The 23,340-nt window shown below is 38.7% G+C and overlaps 1 protein-coding gene across 5 annotated transcripts in view; it reads right to left on the bottom strand.

Annotated features, from left to right (window-relative positions):
• Positions 1-23,340, bottom strand: part of ADCYAP1R1 (ADCYAP receptor type I) — a 152,413-nt gene that overhangs the window by 26,083 nt on the left and 102,990 nt on the right. For all 5 annotated transcript variants that reach the window (XM_069778305.1, XM_069778306.1, XM_069778308.1 and 2 more), the window contains 7 exons: positions 21,771-21,874; positions 21,118-21,215; positions 20,530-20,662; positions 18,677-18,830; positions 15,236-15,296; positions 10,878-10,947; positions 8,986-9,077 (listed from right to left, as the gene is read on the bottom strand). In XM_069778305.1, coding sequence (XP_069634406.1) covers positions 8,986-9,077; positions 10,878-10,947; positions 15,236-15,296; positions 18,677-18,830; positions 20,530-20,662; positions 21,118-21,215; positions 21,771-21,874 — 712 coding nt within the window. The remainder of the gene's footprint in view (positions 1-8,985; positions 9,078-10,877; positions 10,948-15,235; positions 15,297-18,676; positions 18,831-20,529; positions 20,663-21,117; positions 21,216-21,770; positions 21,875-23,340) is intronic.

Below are 23,340 nucleotides of genomic sequence, written 5' to 3'. Positions count from 1 at the left end.
GCCTGTTCATTCTTGGCTTTGCTAACCTCTATAGGGTGGACATGCAAGGATGATGAAAGCCATCAAAGATCAAATAATGAAGAGATAAAGCTTAATATTTAACTGTGCTCTAGAGAAGAAAGCTGGCAGTAGAGAGCAGAATGCTTCCATCAAAAACAGTCTTTAAATGAACTGTAGCTTCAAGGCTACATGTCCTGATCCTTCCTCTGCATTAACTCTCGATATCCTATTTTAACAAGCTAGGTTATTCTCACTGACTCCAGAGCATAAAGTAATGTCACGCATTATAGAACAATTCTGATGGAGGTGCAGTAACATAACTGTAGTGTAGAAGACAATAGCATGTTTAGTGAGAAAAAGGTACCACACTAAATGAGATTCTTAAATGGCTTTGAATATAGGTTTACTGTTTGAAATGAAGAATATGCATGTCCAAATCCAGCTGTAAAATACCCAAGAATGTGATTAGCTCATTATCCCTAAAACAAACATATGAGCAAAATCCACAGAATATTTATTGCCGCAGTCTGCCACAAGAAGTGGATTTTCAAGCATTATAGACAGGTCCTAGTCCTGCCAGCTGGCAGAGCTCAGCATCGGTATAACTACACTGAGTTCATATAATTTGCAGCTCTGAAGCTTCAGTTACATTGTTTTGCCTCAACTGCCTTACATGTTATATCATATCCCTGCAGAAAATAATCAAAGTTCCAATCCATCTCTATAACCCTCCTTAATGAAAAAAGAGAATGCTGCCTTTGCTGAAAAGGCCTGGGCTTGCAGACATTTAATCAGCTGAACAACTCCAGTGTTTTCATTGGAAATATATAAGAGGAATTACAGTTCGGAAATCTCTCAGTAATGAAACATGTGCACAGCAAATGAGGTCCTAAGACTGTGATGTGAATCAGATGCATGACTTTGGATTGGTCCGATCTTGAGGTAGTCTACATTTGTCTAAACTACCTTCATTGAGACTTAATTCAATATTAAGCCAGTGCAATCTGGTAGCCTTTGAGTGTGTACTTGTACTCTCCAAGGCAGGAAGAATTTGCTCCTGGACAATTAACCAATTACCTAGTTTGCACCACACAGTTCCCTTTATGCACAGTGCTAGTTACAAGAGCCTCATGAGAAGTTCACCCTTCCAGATCAAAAAACCTCCTGCACTGTGACAGCACCATCTTTCTTGTCCCTTCTACACCTCAGACTCTAAGGACTACGTACTTGCTTGGAGTACATCCTAATAATTCTTCAGACATAAAACTAAAACCACTGGATGTGAAGCATGCTAGCTGCTGAAGTGAGACACAAGAAATCAATGGCAAGGAGAAGCAGAGACACTGAGGGGAAATTAAACTCCTTTTTATTCTCATATGGTAGAGGCAAAAATGTGGATGGTAGCAAAAAGTAAATGGAAGACCATGGATGCTGGTGTGCATCAAGCTTTGATGTAAATCAAAAGCACGTTCAGGATCAGAGATGTCAGAATTATAGCCCATTGTCTGCAGTCTCGCAACAACTGCTGCATGACCAGTTGCTTCAACTCCACGTTTATCTTTACACTAAGTAACCGATTCAAAGAAACAAAGGTGCAAACTGATTTGGGGACAAATGAAATTCCAGATCTATCCCTTTCCGCCTAACAATGCATTCAAAACAAGAAACTTCACTATGAGCAATGCAGGAGGGAAAGGGAAAACAGCCAGAACGGTCTAATTTGGATGCTCCCAATTTAGCTCTCAATTTGAGGTTTCTGAAAAATTATCTGACTCTCCAAAACCATTATCTTTCCCGGTAAGCAAGCTACCTTGATAAAGGATACAACACTGCACCCAAATCCATGGGTAATTCATAAAGATGCACGGCCTTAGGCACTGGACGTTCTCTATCTTGCTGATCTCCATGACAACTGAAGTTTATCAATACAGATCAAAATTAGGTTATTCACTTTGATGAAGTGCAGTGATTTTAGAAACACATTTGAGGTCTGTACCCCATTTTCTTTAGGAAGGCTACATTATTTTTGCAAATCAGTAAACTTGAATGTGTGGCAGAGGTTAGAATATTACAGACAATTTAGTTAAGTGTAGTCAGTCTCACATTAAAGTAAGAAGCTTTATATTGTGCTTTATATTGCTAAAGTATTTGTGATCTTTTAAAAAGCAATGCTGGAACAATTTTAGATATATATAGCATTTCAGACAGTACACGTGTAGGCAAAGACCTATATTTACACAGGTGCAGAAGCACAGACACAAACACTTTTATATAAAGCACTCTGGCTTGAGCCTTCAGATGTTATAAGTGCCGTTCTATAGCAGTTATGGCAATCAAGCCATGATGTTTTAGGTACTGGCTTTGAAAGACATTTAGGTCTAAAATACCCAGATACATGCTACTAACATTTCAATGGGAATTCATAAGACACTATTTAGCCTTTTTTTATGCCTAAACCTGCTTGGAAACAGGGCTGTTAGGGCTAATCCAACCCTTGAAAGAACTGCTGAGAGGGCGTCAAGATTTGTGTTACTGTTTCTTCTTAAAAAATGGAAGGGAAATTTCTGTAAAGAGAACCACGCTGTTGAATATAACATGGCATTGCTCTCTCCCTCCCTAACCTGCACACCTCCTTGATCTTTCTAGAGAAGGACCATCTATTACTGGCTTCTTTTTTAATGTAAACGTGCTCTTTTCCAGTTTGTGGCTTGCTCTTGTAACAGATGGAGAAAAAAGCCTGTTCTCCCCTCATTTAGGACACAACCTGTGGACAAAGAACTTCATTCTCTAAGGCTGCCACAGAGCATGGAGAATTGTTAAGCACAAACTTAGGCAGATTTCAAAAAAGTCAGCTAGTTCATCAACCACATAAATCAGTGTTGTATCCTTTCCTCTGCCCGTATATGCACTGAAACCATAAAATTACCCATAAAAATACCTTAAAGCAACGTGCACAAATAGTGTTTAAAAAGTCATCCTATTTTTCATTGCTACTTCAAAATTGAAAATAACAGGAGTCAGCCTCCATCATACAGACATCACTTGGGCAAGCCAAGGCACAATGGACTTGCACTCTAACCACCTTCTAAGGACTTCAAAATAACAAAAGCAGACCACTTTTTAACAAAAGCAGATCACTTTTTAACTTTACATTCATCACAGATGATCTTGTAACTGCAAGAAAGAAGTGCTGTGATCAGTGATTTCAAAATCAGATCCTGTCAAAGCTCCAGTAAAGCACTTATATGTCATTGGCAATGGATGGGATTTCCTTTAAAAATATTGATTTGCTCTTCTGGAATATCCCTTTGGCAAGTCGCCCATGAAATAACAAAACCACTTTCAAGGTGGACATAATTTTAGGTCTGATCCCATCATCACTGTAAGAATGTAAAAGATGCATACCAGATGAAAGGACAGTGTTTATGCTAGGAAGCTAGATTTGACAACCAAAGATGTATGTTCATGTTCCTCTATTTGCCACGAGCACCGAGGGGGATTTTGAGTAGCCCCATTTGTGCGTCATACCCTCAGCTGTTCAATGGGAATAACAGCTCGCAGGAACTTTACAAACACACTAAATATTCTGTGCTATTTGGTTTTACAGTAGTTGAGATGACAGCAAATCTACAGATAGATAATCAAAGCAGAATAGGATTTTCAATTACTTTATCTAAAAATAAATAAATCCCTGTGTAATTACGTTCTTGCTAATTATGCTACATAGCCTACATGATCTTACATTCCTGATGAATACACTCAATTTTTTTCCAATCCCTACCTGAGAAGATTTGGCACAAATTAATACCCTCCTCCCCGCTAAAAAATCCAAAACAGAAACCAAAAAACCTTTAAAGCAACACCCCAAATAATAATTTGCCTTGGGAAATGTAAATGAGAAGTATAGTAGTTGTGAATGAGAACATTTTCTCTAGACCATTAAATAAGTCCATCAAGAATTAGTGTCGATCAAAGTAGCAAACATCTACTCTCCTAGCATTTCTTAGAAATGAGAACTAGGTCCTTGCTGATCATGCACTGACACCAAATGATCATCATCTATGTTTTCCATGGTATTTTCTTGTGGTAGAAAAGGATTAGCCCAGGGACACAAGCTCCTTTCGTTGCTGGGTTAGTGGACATTCCAGCACTCAACTGGGAGTACCTGGGGCTAAGAAATTAAAGTGCCATACTAAAGAATATACTGTTCATCAAACATCTGCCATTTTCATGTCAAAACGAGACTTTGGCATGAAGACCCTGTCAATAATTATTAATACTGGCAGTCTAAGCACTTGCAGCAAGACAAAGCGGTAGCAGAATGAATCATTGAGTGTCCAGTGACTTTGTAGGTGAACTGTAGAGGAGTGTTGTTTACCAAAACATTTGCGTTATAACATTGCTTTTCCTGCCCTAACCCTCTAGGTTGCACCATATGTAAAATCATACCTACCTATGATATATGCCATGTTTCTCCTTTCTTTCCAGCAAGATGCTGATTGGAGGAATGACGTAGACCTGAATTAGCTAGATATATGTGGGGTTTATTTTCTTTTCAATGAGTTTTCAACATGTGATACAAAATTTATGAAGAATCTGTTAAAGCAAAAGCAGAAACAAGCTTCCCCCTCCCAAATTATACTATTCATGATAAACTGGAAATAATAATAAAAAAAAAGAATATTTTTCAGTTAAATGTGTTTGATCCTTGAAAACGAATGAGTAAGCAAAGACTTGATGGAAATGTGTGGGCCTTTTTAACCTTAAGGGTTATTCCAGCATGCATCTACATCATGCATACCTACTTCAATACTGTAGTGGTTTATGGTGGTGATACTGTTAGATGACCTTCTGTCTACAATGAATCTTTCAGCAACGCAAAAACGCTCATGAAAATAATAGCGTGGATTTAAGCTTTGTGTAGGTATTTCTATAAGAATATGGCTTTTTGGGGGGTGAATGTACTCTCTCTACAACAACTTGACCAAAACCAGGATGCCTGAAAGCAGATTCTGACATGTGATGTTACACATTATTGGCTGGATTTTTCACAGGAAAAACAGTGAAACCTTACTGCATGAATTTATTACCTGTTTCCTAAAATTCCAGCCAAGGAACTGATATATGAAAATCCATGCAAATAATGTGGGCCTGATGCGGCACACTGTGTGATGAACCAGCCATAGTAGGGTTGTGAATATGTGTTTCCAGCCCCCAAAACTGTGAGTGCACATTGGATTCGTGGACTTCTGACGTGGTGCTACTTGGCTTTCAGCATACGCTGTAACAGTGTCCCTAAATAATCTACTACTTCAAAATATTTACAAACTGTGCAACTGGAGATTGCTAAAAATCAGGCTGTTTTCTGTTTAGAAGCATGTTAAGTAAAATCTAACTGGATGGAATAAACAGGTACAAATACAAGAAACTGTTATTTGTACTATGGGATTAAGCATGTAATGTCCATGACCACAGCACATTACAATTATTTATGCAATTCATTCACCAGATGGGGCAAGAAACCTGTCCAAACTATGCAGATAGTTGTCTCAATTACACTAGGAATATAATCAATATCACTTTATGCTTCCCCAGCACCAGAGCTTCTCATTCAGATAAAAATCTATTGCCTTTGCATTACTGGTCTTGCTTTGGTTTGATGCTTAATTTGGTGGAAATATTCAGGGCTGACATGGTTCAAGAAACAGCGTTATGTCTTTTTTATGCCTTTGGCAGTTCACTCCTAACACTTAAAATTAAATAATGATTATGATGACTATTGGGAGGAAGTATGAAAGGTGCTTAAGGTTCTCAGAAAAAAAAAACCAGAAAGAAACATAAAATTAAAATGAACATTAAAAAATGTGGCTTCTATTTCCTTTTTAATTCCTACCTCAGCTGATTAGATATTTTTTATTAATCTAGCCCCCAGTCATTTCAGCCATAAGGAGAAGTTTCTATCTAAAACATCAGTAAAAAGAAGATGGAGTTATTATTGTTCTCTCAGAATCTAACATATTTTGAGCAGTTCAGTCTGAAAAGGGATCAGCAGCGTGCAGGCAGCTTTGAGGGGGAACTAAATATGTGAAGAAAGACCGATTAGGCATGAGACTGGTAATGAATGACTGAACAAACAAGTTGATAAAATGCGAGTTTATAATCACTAAAGCATTTGACTGCTGCAGAAAATTGTTAGGAATTAGCTATGTGTTTCCAAGTTTTTGTCAGCCTAAAGGCAAAGGCTATTGCATATAACGATCATCAGGTTATTTAGAGAGAAAGTCTGATTTTTTATGGGAGTAAAGCACTCGTTATTGTGCTGCAAATTATGCAAATTATACAAATTATTGTTTGATTTTTTTAAAGCAAGTCTTACATTCTCTAGTGGCTACACTACATTAATTAAGCATTAGTTCCCCAGTAGTGCATTCTTCTGTTGTGCTCCTGTCATAGCTCGCAGCTAGCTTCAGTAGTGGGAATTTTTAATAATGAATGCAAAGTGGTAACAATATATAATTAATCTTTGAATTTAAGCACATCCCCAAGGCTTTTAAAGTCAGATACAGGCTTAACTGATTTGCAGAGCCATGACCATAGTGTCTATAAAATAGAACTGGAGGTGGATTTTCCTAAGAAAAATAATCATTAAAAGGGCCTGAATGTAAACATATACCTTTTATATAAGAAGAAAATAAATCCTACTTAAAGTCAATAACCGAGTTTTTGTGGGGTCTTTTATTTTCTTTTTTGATGATGGAAGTCCTGGCTAAAGAGTTATTCCAAAAACTGGAAGACTGACACTAGAATAAATCTCAGTCTCTGCTGCAGATGCCACCTGATATTACCTTCAGAAACAGGCTGAACATCCTTCTTCAACCACAACTCATCTGTCTCATGTACTAAAGACAAAGTACTTGAATATATAGTGGAATAAAGATCTAGATGGAGAATTTGGTCTAATGGAATGGCGTGTAATAGTTTGAAACAGCAAAATAGGACATGGAAAATGCTTAATATGGACCACAGTCTAAATGCCACAGAGATTTCAATATGGTGACATAACCATACTATGATCTATCCTTTTCCTTCGTTACAACAGCTCTTTTTTTTACAGGATATGTGTGCTCAAATCTTGAGTATGTCTGGTCTATATCTGCATAGACTTATTAATTTCATTTCTTTATATGACTTCTGTGTGACTTTTCTGTTGTCGAATCTGTTTGGATAAACAACACTCCACTTCATAACACATACATAAATGCAAGATCAATTTGTACACACCCATTTATAAAGTTGCAAAAAAATATGAAAAATAATGGCAGCGAATGAAACAGAAAATATGATGTTTTCTCTTGGTTTTGGTGGCTAACTATACACATAGGAAAAATATCAGTAAAACCCAGTCACCATATTGATCAAAAATGACAAGGATGTTTTACAATCTAGTTAAATCTCTGGATTCTATGGCATGCTTTGCTTCATATGGGAGAGATGTGCAGCGGACAACAAACATGCACTTAGCAGGTCATAATCAGAACTAGCTCTGCACATCTTGGGTGCTAATTACAATCTAAGATTCCGTGAACGACTTCCCAGCAGCACAGACATGGGAAGTCTTCATGCAACCTTAGGCAAACCATGCAGACAGTTAATCTGTTCACTACACTTTCTCCTGAGTTTTAATTCTGAGAAACATCCACCTGCAGAATGAATTTAAAGCATTATTTTTGTCTGTGGAAACACAGTTTAGAGCAAAGTTCCAGGGCAGTACTTTCAGTAAGCAGATGTTTCACTACAGAGATGAAAAAGTGATGCATAAAATATTATCATTTCATGTAAATGTGAACAAGACAATAGGAAAGAAGGGAAGAAAAATAAGCAGCTGGAGGACATATTTTTCCCTGAAAATTGTCGTTTAGATGGATGACATCATTATACTATGAATGTGGTTACTTAGAGTGAAACTGATCCCTGGATAATTTTTTTAAAAAGTACTACAAAATAAAGACCTCCTACTTTACCCTGACATCTTTTATTTTTATTTAAGGTTTGCATGACTTGCCTTTTTTCACTAGGAATCCAGTGCTAAATCAAATAGTCTTAGCTAAGTTTACGAGTGCTAGAAATCACTAGAGGTCAGAAAAAATTGCAAAACAAACGTGCATGGTGTTTAGGCTGAAAAGCCAAGAAAACACCACATATCCTAGTTATTCAAAATGATTATTCAAGTTTTATATGGAGAATGACTGCATGCACTCAATACAGGGATGAGGACCTCTGAAATGGCTAATCGCTGTCCTCTAATGAGGTGGAAACTAACAAAAAGTGTGTCATCTTTAAAAAAATACAAATCACAAATAAAGTTTTAAAACTTCTAAAGGAAAATTTTAGGATGTTTTGTGCATTTTTAAGCAACTCTACCTGTGTGGGGGAATTGTTTGGCTCAAGTGGAATGCATTCAAGGTTACAAGAAACATGAACATAAGCAACTTTAGGAAATCTTCCTAAATTAGAATTCGGTCCAAAGTTAATGAAATCTTTTCACAAATCCTCACTGCTTTCAGTGAGCTTTGGACCATGTCCCTGGAACATATGAAGCACAGCAGACTGTCCCATGAGTATAATAATATTTATGCCTGGTCAATATGTTAATTTCCAAATAACTGACCTGTAAAGAAGTTTTTTGGGTTTTTGGGGGGTTGGGGTTTTTTTTGGTTTGTTTTTTTTTTTTTTTTTTTTAAGTCTTATATTTGTGCTTTTTTCCCTAGGTCTTTAAAGAAAGGTGAAAGCTGGCATTAAAATGCAGTTTAGTGGCTTTTGGATTAAAAAAAACCAAAACAGTCAGAATCAACTGAAGCAATTTAATAGAACCTGTGACTCTTTTTGAAAATCAGATTAATTCAGCTGAGGTATCTTTTTGACTTTGTCTTTTTTCCTATGTGTATATTAGAAATCTAAATTGATTACTGCTTTATTTATACTTACAAGTAAATGCTGGATTCATTGCCCCCGATATCAGGTGACTGGAGTTTCTGCACAAGTATCACAATTATGCCAATAAAAAGCACAAAGTTTATCTAGGGGAAAAAGAAAAAAATTATGACAATGATATATTTTTTTCAAGTATGAGAATGACACATTCCCAGTGACTTGCTGGCTCCATTGCCTTATTGTTAGTGCAAAGAAAAAAACGACCTGTGCACATCAAAACCATACAGCAAAGATCTCACCAATAAAAGCATCTTTAACTACTATTCTCTAAACTAAGGCACTTCTCAGTTTAACGGCATCCATCAGCATTTCCTGCACTCACAATTGAGTGTCTCCCCTTTCCTGAAAATCCCAAGTTGTGTCACTTACTTTCCCTCTGCTTGGCTGAATCTGCCCCAAAATGAGATGGTTTGGGGAGGGGAGGGGTGTGTGCGTGGAGGCGGGGGGATGTTAATGTTCATGTCTTTTAGTTTTATGTCATCCTGGGCATTTTCTCTTTCATAGAGTCATGTAATTACAGATATAGTTTTAAAAATTTGGAGATTAATTAAATCAGTGTATTTTAATGCTTTGGCTTCAGATTTGGCTGTCACCAACTCCACAGCTTCTTAATGCCAGGAGAAAACAGTGGGAAATTTAAGTTGGTCTCTTACGCAACCTTGTACTCCTGTAAGGAGACCAAGAACTTAAACTAGTTGTAAGCATCTCTTTCAGAAGAATTTTCTATCTGATATGAGGACTACAAATAAGTGGAGTCATCCCTTGCTAGGTTGCTTGAATGTTTAATGCCATCAACAGAAGCCAGGTAAAATTGATTCCCCGAAGCCAAAATGTGATCCTTCATAGAATATGTCTGTAAAGCATAGAAATTCACATACGCTAACGTCACAAAATACCCAGATGATTGGACCTTCTTCATCTCGGTATCCTTCAGTGTTATTATCTGTGTTATCCTTAATGTGTCTGAAGGTTACTGTATGTTAGATAGGTGTCCAAATATTTAAAAAGACAAACACCAAACCTGATTGTAGACAGCTACCTGTGAACTGGATGTCTAAATTCCCACAACAGTCAATGAAAACCTGGCCAATGCTGTCACTGGAGTATGGAGAGCAACTTAGCATGCCCAGAATGAGACACCTACATGTGGTAAGCCAAACAGCTTTTTAGGTGCCACTAACCATATTGTCTAGAGGCTTGATTTAATTTCCTAAATGGAGGAGCCCAATACCATTTTAAAATTCCCATATTCTTTTGGGCCAGTAGCTGGAGGCCAAACAGCATACTTTAGAACCTCTCAGTTGTCCATACATAGGTGTCTAGCATCATTTGAGTCAAACCCAAGACCTCTACCAACTAAACAAACGATAGATACCTCATTGAAAATTAAGCATATTGCACCATGTCCACAATACTATTATAAAGCTAATATTAGCTAAAATAAACACAGCTGTGAAATGAATTCCATCCGACAGGCACAACTCAGTTTCCCAGTCACTTGCATCTAGTATCATTTTAGATGCCCTGGGGTTTCCCACTTGGCCTTCAACTGCCATCCCAGATAGCACCATTCCCATACATCCCGTGTCATATCTGCCAGCCCCGAGCAAATGCTCCACATGCTCTAGGGTCTTACTTATGGCCTTTGGTATCTGTGTTTAAGCAACTGAATAACTCCTTGTCTATATAGTCTTTGCAGGCAGTGCAACATCACTTAACACGTACTAAACCTTCTTTATATCAATAAAATTAACATTGTGGATGGGTAATGGTGGACTGCCAGTCAAGCTGTCAAGTAGTCCATAGTTTGTAAAGCCCTTTGAAGCTATTTGCATCAGTTACTTGCCCTCAGAAGTGTTGAGGAAACACCTCCGAGTGCTACTTACCATGATTGATCCGACCACAGGACCCTTGATCACCCACCACAAGGCAGTGTTGTCATTCATGTCCCAGCAGCTGCAGTCGTTAATGAAAGAATGGGGTGGGGAAAGAGGAGGAAAGCGAAAGATAAAGATGTAACAAGGAAGTTAATAAACTTACAACATTTTTTAAGTGGGCAGAGAGTGGGAGATTGGTCTTGTAGCTAAATTATCTGAGTTCAAAGGTACTACTTCTTTAGCCTATCCCTGTTCTAGCTTTCTTTTACAGCCTTTACCCAACTTACCTGAATGTAAAATAAGTATTTTTGTGGCAATTTCAATGGTACCTCTTACTAGGCAGTTTAGACATTTTGGAAAATATCTTTATGTGCTTCTGTGTCTGCAGTACAACTGTAAAGTTGTCCCTATAAGCTAACATCTCTGTAGAAGGGAAAAAAAGACAAGGATACCTCACAGGATAAGAGATGGTTATTCCACAGTTTGATGTCTCAGTTACTTTTCCAGGGTTAAGAGATATGAGTGTTGGTTCTTGACCCTGATATGAGGATTCTTACACGTCTAGTACACCAGGAGGTACTAGGGACTGGTTGTATTCACATATAGGAATGATTTTCCAGTCATTGGGTGGCAAGCCCTATCAGGGAGCAAGGATTCATCTGAAAAGGTTCAAGTACTGGATAACAGTTGGGGCCAGCTCCTTTTTTAAGCTGTTGGGAGTGAGTGATCATAAATAAAATGGCATTTCTACCTCAGCATTTAAAATCTTCCAAGGATTCTGCAGAACTTTATTCCGTATGGGTGCATTTGGACATTCATTTGTAGAAAAAGCTAATTACAGGAGCCATATACATATGGAGTTCTAATGTTAACTTATATTTTTAAAGCTAGAAAAACAAAAATAATGAAAAAAACCTTATTTCCTCTGTCACACCACCCCACCCTGCCACACTGTTTTAAGTGACTAAGAATTTGATTGTCAGTTAAAAATTTTCTTTCATTTGTCTCCGCTTTCTTCCCCACATGCTTCCCTCTAGAAAATATAAAATCACAGAAAAATGTCTACTTTGTACCTGCAGTTCTGAGAAGGAGGGTTTCCCTCCCACTGGGACAACAGCCAAAAGTCCCAGCAGTGGTTGTCATGGTGCATTTGACAGATGCCAAGAAACACTTTGGAAGAACATGCAAGAATAAAACACTGCTGATCTTAAGAGAGCTTAATGCAACTTCTGTGTCATTTATATAGTAGTCTGGTAGCATCTGGGGAGAAAGTGAAAATCTTTAAACAAAACTATATATATGTGTAAGTGTGAGGAGGCAGAATTAAAATTCCCTCATCAAACTGCCCATGAGAGAAATCCCAAGCAGCTGACTGATGTCTGGTTTAGAAATTTCAGTTGAACTTATATTTTCACTTGAACAATATTTATTGTATTTCAGTTGAACAATATTTTACTGGATTCCCATAAAACCAACAATAATGATGTGTGTGGTAGAGCTGGTGAGAAGAGAGAATATTTAGAGATGGGATGTCAAATTTGTATAGAATTACTTGGTTTTGCTTCTGTCTATGAAGTCTAAAAACTTAAAATCCCCCAAAATCTATGGACTGATGGCTGAGATTTTCAAATGCAAAGTAACATTTCTGAATTACCTCACTTTGGATGCCCAACTCAAAATATTTGAAAGAGGACAAATGTTCAGAGGGAACTCCTTCTCACCCACAGCCTGGAAATCAGGTTCTTTTCAGTTATCGACTGTTGTATGCCAAAAAACAAAAGCACCTCAAATCACCAATTATCTTTTTAATTCTTTGTATGCATTTATAAATTAGGTCCCCTCTTCTGAAATCTACCCATTATTTGCAGAGGTCAACCTCTCTAAGATGCACATTAAATCTACCCTGAAAGTCTTCAGTGAGTTGACAATTGCTGGAAGAATCTGGGAAAATTCTAATATTAATCTGGCTGTACAAACAAGCATTGATGTATGGCAATTTGTCTGTTTAGAAATGGGAAATTACAGGGGATGGAATCTACCTGCTCTAGTTCCAGTCATCTATACTGAAGACATCTACAGCCCAGCTAATTATCCCAGACTCTGGCTGGGACAAATAGACACTTGGAGGGTGTTGTAGGGGTTTTTCCGCACTGATGTTTTTTAAATGTATATTCTGGGGCAATACATCATCCCCTACAAATGCCTATTCTTCTTAGACCTGTTCCTCTCTTTTTGCAGGATGTGTCCCCAGAAAGCTCAGTTGCCAATGTCTACCTTGTAGATGTCAACAACGAATTAGATCAAGCTCACACAAAGGTTTTTCCAAGGTCTTTTTTGGTGAAGTCCCTGTGACACCTATAGGATGGATGTAGTGGAATAAACACCATCTTTTCCTCAGATGAACATGACCAGAAGGAAAAAAAAGCAACGCACGACAGAACAGTCTGTAGTATCAGCCAACAAGCTGTTCTACGTAAACAGGCTCCCTAATTTCTTTCAAATGCATTGCTACAGTGGGGATCAGACACACAGGACTCTTTTTCAGGATGGATGAAAGGAAGGGAGCCAGTGGGATGGGGGAGGGATGCGATTTCCATTTGAAAAGGCCAGAGTCTGAGCTCTGTTACATCTCTGGTGTACGTCTGGAATAACTCCATTTCATTCAGTAGCAGAGCTCTGGATAAACAGACAGTTGCATTTATCGCCACAAACCTGTCACTTACAGTGATGTGAATCAGGAGCTGAAGTCGAGGGAGCTCTGCCAGTTTTATAAGGAGCAAGCAGGAGGAGATTCAGACTTGGAGTCTGTATTTTATTCTATGCCTTTGCGACCGTAGTTTCCCAGTTCAGTAATTTCTGCAATGTTTTCAGGCTCACGCTGGCTTCTCCCCCACCCCCAGAACAATGCTTGCTGATTTTTAAAAAGTAACCAAAGAGGCGCTCAGCTAGAATCTGTCTAAATGTGTTGCATGCTAAACAGCTTCTCTAACTAAAAGAAAAGAAAGGTGGTTTTTTTCTTCTTCTTTTTCCTTCTGTGAGACATTCCCCCTACCAGCAAAATGCAAGGACTATTTGGACTCCTAAGAAAAATTAATGTATTTAGGACCAGTGTTGTAATTATAATAATGACACAACAGGGCTTTCTGGCTTGTTTTGCATGGAAATAAATGATTTAATTTGTTTTAATGTTAAAATAGAACATTGGGTCAAAGCACTGGCATCCCCAGTGGAGGAAGGGTTTTATGTCCTTTCCAAAAAAGAGCATGAAAGAACAAGGAGGAAGAAAACCTCACAGAACAGTAAGTCTCATGCAAATTTTGGATCCAGGTTATCTCTAGTATAAGGTAAAATTAAAACCTAAGCCTAAATCTCTCAGAAATGGGACTTGGGTACATGATGCCTTTCACTCAGATCAAGGTTTTCAAAGAACCAAATATTTTCCAAATTTTATTCAGTCTCCCTCATTCCCAGGATTTTTCTAACATTTCACCAATTTCAAACATAGCTGTCATGAAAAAAACCTTGGTAAGTTTGTATTTTCAGGGTGTACATATAGGTCCATTCCTACCAGCTATGTCTGCTGCTCTATCAGACCAGTCAATCAATTGAGTACTGAGACGTGCAGGACCATCTCTGTGAGCAGCCTCTCCTTTCGGTCCCTTAGAAAAAGATAGAGGATATTTGCAGGATTTTTCCCTACTGAAAGAGTCCACTTGGGTGGAATCTACCCTCTTGAATTCTTTCTGAAATTATTCCACCTCCTCATTTTTTTCATACAGAATACAGGATGTGGATTTCTGTCTCACCCCTACTCATCTACCCCATTAGATTTATGGAAAAAACTCTTCAAGGGGAAGCTAAACTTCTAATTGCCTTTGTAAATCAAAGCTCAGCAATGTCTTGTGCAGATTTCACTCGTTGCATCAGAGATATCTGCAATAATTTCTACGGCTGAGCTCTTCACCTTCTTCTTCCTTCATAATCAGTTGGAAAGGAGCAATCACAGGTGTGATTCAACGGACAGCTCTTTTAAGATGAGATAAACCATCTCCTGGGCTCCTACCAGATTAACTGGGCAGGGAATAGAGGGCCACTGGGTCAGCTGCATGTTTACGGGGTAGATGCCTACATCTTCTTTTATGAATTCACCAGCGCAATAGGGACATAAACATCGAACTGTGGCTATTTATGCAGATGAGCAGGAAAGTACTCCAGGTTGAACACCGGACCTAAACTACTTGCATACCCAAGTCAATGTCAGAAATGGAAGGAGAAATTAGTCATGTCCTCTGATCACTCTATTTCTGTTTCATCCTTGCCATCGTGCTGAATGCACGTGAAATGATTTCCCCCACAGGAATACGTACCCCGTATCATCAAAGTGAAGTCTCAGCACTGCCCAGACAGTGACACAAATTGTTGGGGTACCTGCAGGAGATAAGATGGTGATATCATTAGCAGTCTAGACACATTTACCACCCAGCAATGAGCACTTTTTGCAACCTCTCCACTGAGGTTTTATTTCCTAATACCACTTAGCACTCGTGCATGAAACAATGCAATTCATTACATTAATTCAGAGCTCTAGAAACATGTCTCAGTCCGAGAATGGGTTAATCTTGGTGGGATTGCAGAAGCAAAAGTGATAACAGGAAAGAATGAGGTTGTTTCAGGTTGTTATTGCTCAAAGCTGTTGTACTGCATCTTGTTGCATGAACAGTAAAACAGAGTCTGCACAAAACAAAAGCAGTGACATCAGCTTCCATGTCTAGAGCTACTGTAATTGTGTAATAATTGCAGAGTGGCAGATGTGGAGCTGTAATGGCAGTATTGTACTCTTTGTATTCTTATGTGGTTCTGTTGTAAATTATTTGCATATATTGCATTTTCTCTGTTATTGTGTAAATAACTGATTTTGCTTTACTTATTCAACCAAAACAAATCAGTAGAGGATAGTTTTCCTTTACTCGCAGGAATATTTCATTCTTTTTCGTGAAAAAAAGAAAACCCAAACCCCCAAAAGAACATACCAGGAGCAAGAATTTCATTTCTGTTTCAGACATTTCTTTACTCTTTAAAAAAAATGCATGGAAAATAAATACAAATTAAATCAAAACAGTAAGAATCCACTGAGATGCCTGGATTTATTTTCCTTGCTGAAAACAATAGAAGTGTGGGTTTTCAGTGGAAATATTTTTTATAAAATAATGCAGTCTTGTGAGACAATGCTGGGTGAGTTGGGTCTACATTTTATAGCAAATAAAATCTTTGACTAGGAAACTGCCTGCATCTATTCAGGCACCGCTGGAAAGATGAAGTGCTAAAAAGCAAACAGAACAAGGACTTTGATAACCCCAGCTTGCACCAGTGAACGAGACTGTCATAAGCTGACAGGAACAATTATGTTTCATGCATTTTGCAAGGCTGTGTTGATATTACATTAATTAGTCATTCGACTGAATCCACTTAGGTGAATTTCTGTCAAGTCTCATATTCCTGCTATCAAAAATAAAAATATCCCTGTTAGACCTAGATGACTGATGAAGCCCTCCTCCTTTAAAAAAAGCACACACAGAAGCATTTGAAAGGAAAATGATAAAAAGAAATAAAATGACAGGTTTGGGGGAGAAGAAATCATGCATATTTAATTTAAATTGTAGTCTGCTTTTCTCACATGAGAATACCTAGAAAACATTGAGATCTTTGTGCACTTAACAGATGCACAATAATAAAAATAATCTTTAAATATCAAACATGGGTCTCACGTGCTATCTAGTTTGCACTGATTTGCACTACATAAATTTTGATGGTGTGAATAGTGTTCCAAGTCTAAAATATGGGCAGGAAGGCAGAATTAGACTAAATGTGTCATAAAAATATAGTTCAAAAAGCATGTTTCAGATCAGCTTGGAGTTTTGAACCATCTGCTGTATAAATATACATACACTCACATTACTTTTCTTTACATCAAAAGAGAGATGTATCTTCATCACCTTCTTATCAGCTTCTGAGTAACATCAGAAAACAGACAAGCCCCAAAGGCTGAGAAGAGAGCTATTCCTGCTGACTGTGTCTCTGCCCTGAGTAAGGAGCAGGCATTAGGAGAGATCTCAGGAAGACAGCAGTCTATCTATCTGGAGAACTTAGCAGCATATTGCATATTTAAGAGGAAAAAATTGTCTAGTTCGACACAGCCATATGTAGTTCTCATTAATCAAATGAGGACACTGATGCGCTCAGCACATTTTCAGAAACAGATTAACATCCAGATGCTGCAAAATGCTGAGCTCTTGCTTATTGCTGCTTCAATGCAACTCCCTCCCCATCAGCTCTGAGCTGAGGGGCTGCTCTTGCCCTACATGACTTCCACCCAGAGTTTGGAAGTGCTTCTGTTTTTGCAAAGTGCTAATTTAAGTTGAAATATGCAGAAGAAAATATTGTATTTAAAAAAACCCAAAACAAAACATCCACCTTTGCAGAGTCTCTTAGTGTTATTAATGTATATTATTGACACTGAACAGCTAGATCTTATTTATAGTATTTAACTCAAGAACAAATATTCTGAGGTTGCATTACAGAATCAATCCATCTGGGTAGTTCTTACATTAAAGAGACTGATTTACTAAAAAAAAAAATAATATTCAGTTAATATGGTGTTTTGCAATATTCTCACATTCAGATGAACCTACAGATATGAAAATTGTGCAAACAATTAAAGGAACCCAGCCTCTGATTTATATTCAGATTGCAAAAATTTACACATTGTTTTCTTTTATAATTGTCACATTTGCATGTACATAACCTCCATGTTGTCTCTGAAAACAGTCTTATATCTCAGCTAAAATGTGCTTCTACATCTGTAGATAGTACAAGGGGAACTCTGAACATCTTTTTCCAATAGCCATCCTTTTCCAATAGGTTTATATGCCATAGGTTATTTCTAATCACTTGTTCTCTTCTTTCTTCTCTATACCTTTGCTCCTTTGCCAGGAGATGAGAAATTTTGTGTGTATGTACAGCTGCCTCAGGAGAGAAAAAACAAAACCAGCTGTGGATTGTTTGAAGGTTCAGGTTACATGAGGATTTTTTTTTCAAAGGAGAGTAGTTTAGGGCATATGGTTTGTATGTAGACTTTACACATAAATATACAGGATTATTTCCAGATTATTTCAGAAATATGTTTGTTTAAGTACAAAAATTGAGCTTAACCTTCTTAGGGTACATTTAAAATTAATGTATTCTTCCCCATTCACCAGCTCATTTCTGCACAAAAACATCAGCGAAGAACTGTTTGAATTAACATGTTGCAGGAATCAATTTTATCTCCAGAAGGCCAGCATGAAAAATAATTACACTGCTTATCGTCAGACAAATGGCCTTTCTGAAACAAATCTTGTTGCTTCCCATTGCAAGTTTCCATTTCCCACCCAGGTATGATGAGCATATGTGGATACCCTTCAGATTTGTTTTCAATTTAGCTATTATCTGGAAGAAAGGCACAAATGAAGTCTTAGAAAATGGACTAGACTTGGCACTGCATGTTTGATTAAGCTGAAGAACTTGGCATTAAGATCTTATCTTGTAGAAGGCAATTCTCAGTTGTGGACTACATCTCTGCAAGAGATGCGGTGTCCTCCAGGTTTCAGTTCAACTCTATTCAGACAAAAAAGCACAACACGGTTTGGTCTCCAGTGGTACTTCTCTACAAAGACTAAAACGATACTTTGAGACTGTGTGTGGAAATATTTGATGGTTCGTGGAGTTGTCTTGCACACTGAGACACATCTGAGACAAGAAATGTCACATACCCCAGCCAATAATAGTGTACCAGTAGAAATATCTCCTCTCTGGGAAAAAGGTTTCTACCAATAAAGTGAAAAGGTACAATCCCTCAATGAAAAGCCAGAAGTAGTTGGACATGACACAGTAGTGAAAAAACACCATCACTGCTTTGCATTCCACCTGCAGGGAATCAAGAAAAGCAAAGTTATTTCTATGTTGTTTCCACCTAACAGATAGAGAAAATGCTTTCAACCTCTCCAAATCTCTTAGTGGAAAGGAACACAGCTGGGACTGGTGTTATACACTTTTAATATTAAAGTTTTAAAAGCATCAGAAGAATGTGAGGTGCCACTCAGAAAGCGAAGCCTGAAAGGGCAGGTAGCCAATTTTACCCGTGGGAGGTGGTCGATGAGCCACTGCAGACAGCTTGAGAACGTCTTGTGTTAGTGGGAGCTCACGTCGTCAATGAACGTTAATTGCTAGCTTTAAGCCCCCTTCCAAAGATTAAGTGCACAGAAGAAAAGAATCCAGTTGTGTATTAAGAAACCTAAGGAAGGACGTGAAATGGCAGGACGATTGTAGAAAGCCCTGAGAGTGGGATCAGAAGGGATGCACCCTCCTGTGTGCAGTTGAGAATTGTACTTCCTTGACATTTGCAGGTGTGATTTACTGTAAAAAATGATAGAAGCTTTCTTTCATTTACTGAGGGGAAAAGCAGCGGACAAAAGAAAAAAGAAAAAAAAAAACCCACTCCAAAAGCCTTAGGTGGAAACCGAGGTCTATCATGACTGTGAGAGTAGGACACACTTGTCTTTGCAGAGTTGTATCCCAGTGAGACATAATTAGGCCCATAAACGTAGGACTTTTCAACACATCAGAGTGGAATCAGTGTTTAAACTGGAAGCTCCTGCCTGGGGCAGTGGGAGGCTGACAGTTTTGACTGGTTCCCAATTGCACTCCATCCTCTGGGACAAATCTACAAACTACATGGTTTGCTTAAACCATCAGAACTTGAGTTTCTTCACGTTTTATGCTTCAAGTGTTTCAAAACAAAGAGGCAGATGCCACCATTAGAAGAGTGGTATGAACAAACTACAGATCTAACACGGCTTCAGCTTTATCACGGAGAAGAATTAAAAGCAAAAACTAGTTTCAATGACAAAGAAAAGGCTGACTAAGAAACTGCACAGCTGCACTTTCCTTGTGGAAGTGACTCACAGGGAATTTAGCTCATAACTGGAAGGATAAAGGAGATGTCAGTTTGGGAACTCACTGTAATTCCATCATAATTACACCCAGTGAGCTGATTTATCAAACCAAATACTAGCCTTAAATGTGAAAAGAATTGGGATTTACATGTAATATATAGCTAACTGCATCTGTGAAAGAGACTGCTTTCCATGAAACCGTACACTTCAGAGACAACCACGTGGCTAATACTGATGATTTTTTGAGAGTGTGACCATCAGTGGTACTTTCTATGTCTGAACGGTCACCCTGTTTACACATAACTCTGCCTGACATCCAGAACAAATAATGCTCTGGAGAAAAACCAGACCTTCAGACGAAGGAAATTGCTTGTGTCTGCTCTCATCCCACCTATCGCTATGCAGATCTGTGAAAGGGAGAAATAACCTGAGCAGAGTCAGAAATCAAAACCTGTAGGTTTATGCTGAAGGACAGACCACTGGACACTGATGTCGTCATGAGACAGTAACATCCACAGTTTTGGTGTGAACTGGGAGAGAAGGTTACCAGCAATTATCTTCTCTCCCAATAGTTTCTCAGCCTCTGATAGCCAACAGACTGCTGCCTGCCTCACTATTTTTTGTTATCTCATGCTGAAAATAATAAAGGCTTTGGCTTTGGTTTTACTTACCGTTGAGATAAAACAGTGGTTGCCATCCTGTTCAGCATAAAGAACCCCATCTTTAATGAATACAGATATTGCCCGTAAGATGAATGAAACAAAGAGGTTCATGTGGATAAAATTTCGAGTGCAGTGAAGCTTCCTAGGGAAGAAAGAGCAAGGGAGAGGAAAAGAAGAAAGAAAAAAACAACTTTTCTTTCATGGAAATTGTACACTAGGCCTATCTGCACACACAGCCAGAGCACCTTGGTGCTAAGAATAGCAACATCGGAAAGCCAGGAGTGTGGACAGTACTGACCCTAAACCTGACCAAGAGGAAGATTTGGAGATTTTCCTGTAAAAGCATGCAGGGTGGCATAAAATAGACCCAGTCCAATGCAGCTTCTGCAGTTGCATAAAATAGACCCACAGCTTCTGCAGTGGCATTTACAACCTACTGAAATGTGACTACTGGTGTGTGTCTAAGCTGGAGGAACAATTCTATTAAAGGGTTGCCTCCCTCTTATTCTACATCTGGTGAGATAAAAGCTTCAACATTTTTTTGGGGGGGGGGCAGATGAGCTCCAGTTTCTTTCCTTCAGTGACTGCACAGCTCACCTGAAACGACACAGGATAACCATGGCAGTGGTGAGGGAAACAAGAGAAGTGCTGTATCCCACCGTGTACAGAGCCTTCACAGATAGGTAGTAGTAATCCTTGGGAGGCAAACAACACACAGTTAAATGGTTCATTTACGGTCACATCTTCTTTACCCTATCAACATGCAGGGGGAACCATAGGCAGGATTTGTTTCTCGAGCAGCCTGGTGGTTTTCTCCTCTTGGTTCCCCTCAGATCTCACTGTATATTAGAGCATTGCTCTATGTCTGGCATGCCCTTGGGTCTGCATGCCGTGAAGCTTAGTCGACAGTGAGCTAGCAAAGGCTGTCTGTATTTCTTTGAGCACTGTGCATGCATCTGTAGAAAAAACGTAGTTGGCTAAGGGATTCTTCAGTCAGTAGGGGAAGAACTGGGGGCTAAGCCATGCTTCTAGAAGTTACAGGCTGTATCAACAGTCAACACTCATATTCCTGAAATATTCAATACAGGGCTAGGAAGGATTTAAATCTCGCATCTCACATTTTTGTGCCCATAAATACCCAATTGTTTCATTCTCATGACCATCAAATCAGAACATGACCAGAGGCTGGACAAAAAGCAGCCTGCCGCTCCCCCCTTTCATTTGTTTTTAATTATAAGATTAATTCCCACCTGGTTATCGGACTCTGTTTCATTTTCATCAAAGCCGCAGGCATCGTAATAATGAGGAAAAGGTTCAGACCAGCCATCTTCAGTGCAGTTTCTGCTGATGTCACCTACGCCAAGTAGAGCTGGGAATGTGACATCGCTGAAGCAAAACCCAGGACATACCCTCCCTCCCCTTGGTACGGGACCAAAGAAAACCCCACAGTACTACCGGGGGTACTAGTTATCTGGCTAACCATAGAAGACTTTAACGGCATCTAGAAAGTTTAATGACATCTTGAATGACCCAGGTCTACAATAGGCACCTACAGATGTCTACTACTACAGCTGGTCACCAGAGAGCCAAAAAGATTTAACCAGTGTAGTCAGTGCCTCCAGGCCACCAAAGATCTCATTCTTCAGAGGATACCTAAACCAGGGGCCAGCTAAATGTCCATTTCTCTCCTTCGACTCCGAAAGACATCTAGGGAACACAGCTTTGTTGTAGATATCTACACTTCGGATGGCTAAAGGGTAAGTCAGTACTTAAATATAGGGACTTTGTGCTGTTTAAATGATCTATATCTGAGGGATATGCATGGGACTGGCAAGAAAACACAAGGCTAATATGATTTTTTGGAGCAGCTGCTGGAAGCCAGGCAGGATACTGTAGGATATCTAAAATAGCCATAATATGTCTATGGAGAGGCAGTTGGGTTGTTCTCCTATAGTCAGATAATATGTATCCCACTCATTTATCTTCAAGCCTAGGCTCTGATCTGAGAGTGACTTTGTGAGACGGGTCTGTAGGAAAACAAAGGAAAGATGGAGCAGGAATCTCTTCCCTGTCTCTGCCTTCATAGCAATATATACATTTACATCTCCAGAAGCTCAGTGTGGCATCAGCTGATAATTCCAAACCTGTTTCAGAGCTTCTCACATTCCTCTGTCTATTATTTGTTCCAAATCCAGTTTATAACCTTACTCTAAAGCAAGTGTTTGTAAGGAGGCTCAGAGAAAACCTCATTCTCTTTTTCTCTCTTTTTACCCTAATTGTTTGGCTAATCTCATGTAAGGACTAGCTCCTAAATGACTTTCACTGACACAGTCAAAAGGCTTAAAACTCTTTTGGGAAGCAAGACCTGGGGGTAGAAAAGGAAAGTATCTCTTGACACTCACTTTGTTCCTGAGGCTGCCCTAAGGTGGGATGGCCCCCGTGTGCTCTTTTTAAGCACCATTATTCTTGCCAGGGCTCAGTAACCTGGTTGAAAAATTAGAGCTGGGCTGCACTTATTCCTCTCCAGCACAATAGAACAGTTTCCATTTATCATACTATTACAGTTCTTGGAGCTGGAGCTGTACCTTGACCAAAACTGACGGAAATTTCCAAGTTGTGGGTGTTGGGTTTTTTTTTTTATCAAGGCTGCGCTGTTTCACATTCTTAGAGCAGTTTAGTAAAGTAGCTCATAACACTAGCAGTGACCTTATTTTTAGAGAATCTGTTTGCCATCCATGCAGCAGAATATGTCTATTTAATCACAGCATTCATTTAAGAACATTGCATTACCTGGCAAATTTTGGTAAATTACTCTTGCAC

The sequence above is a fragment of the Haliaeetus albicilla genome, chromosome 2, assembly GCF_947461875.1.
Source record: "Haliaeetus albicilla chromosome 2, bHalAlb1.1, whole genome shotgun sequence".
Taxonomy (NCBI): Eukaryota; Metazoa; Chordata; class Aves; order Accipitriformes; family Accipitridae; genus Haliaeetus; species Haliaeetus albicilla.
Note: the sequence above shows the minus strand (reverse complement) of the source record. Positions and strands in the feature narration are given on the sequence as shown.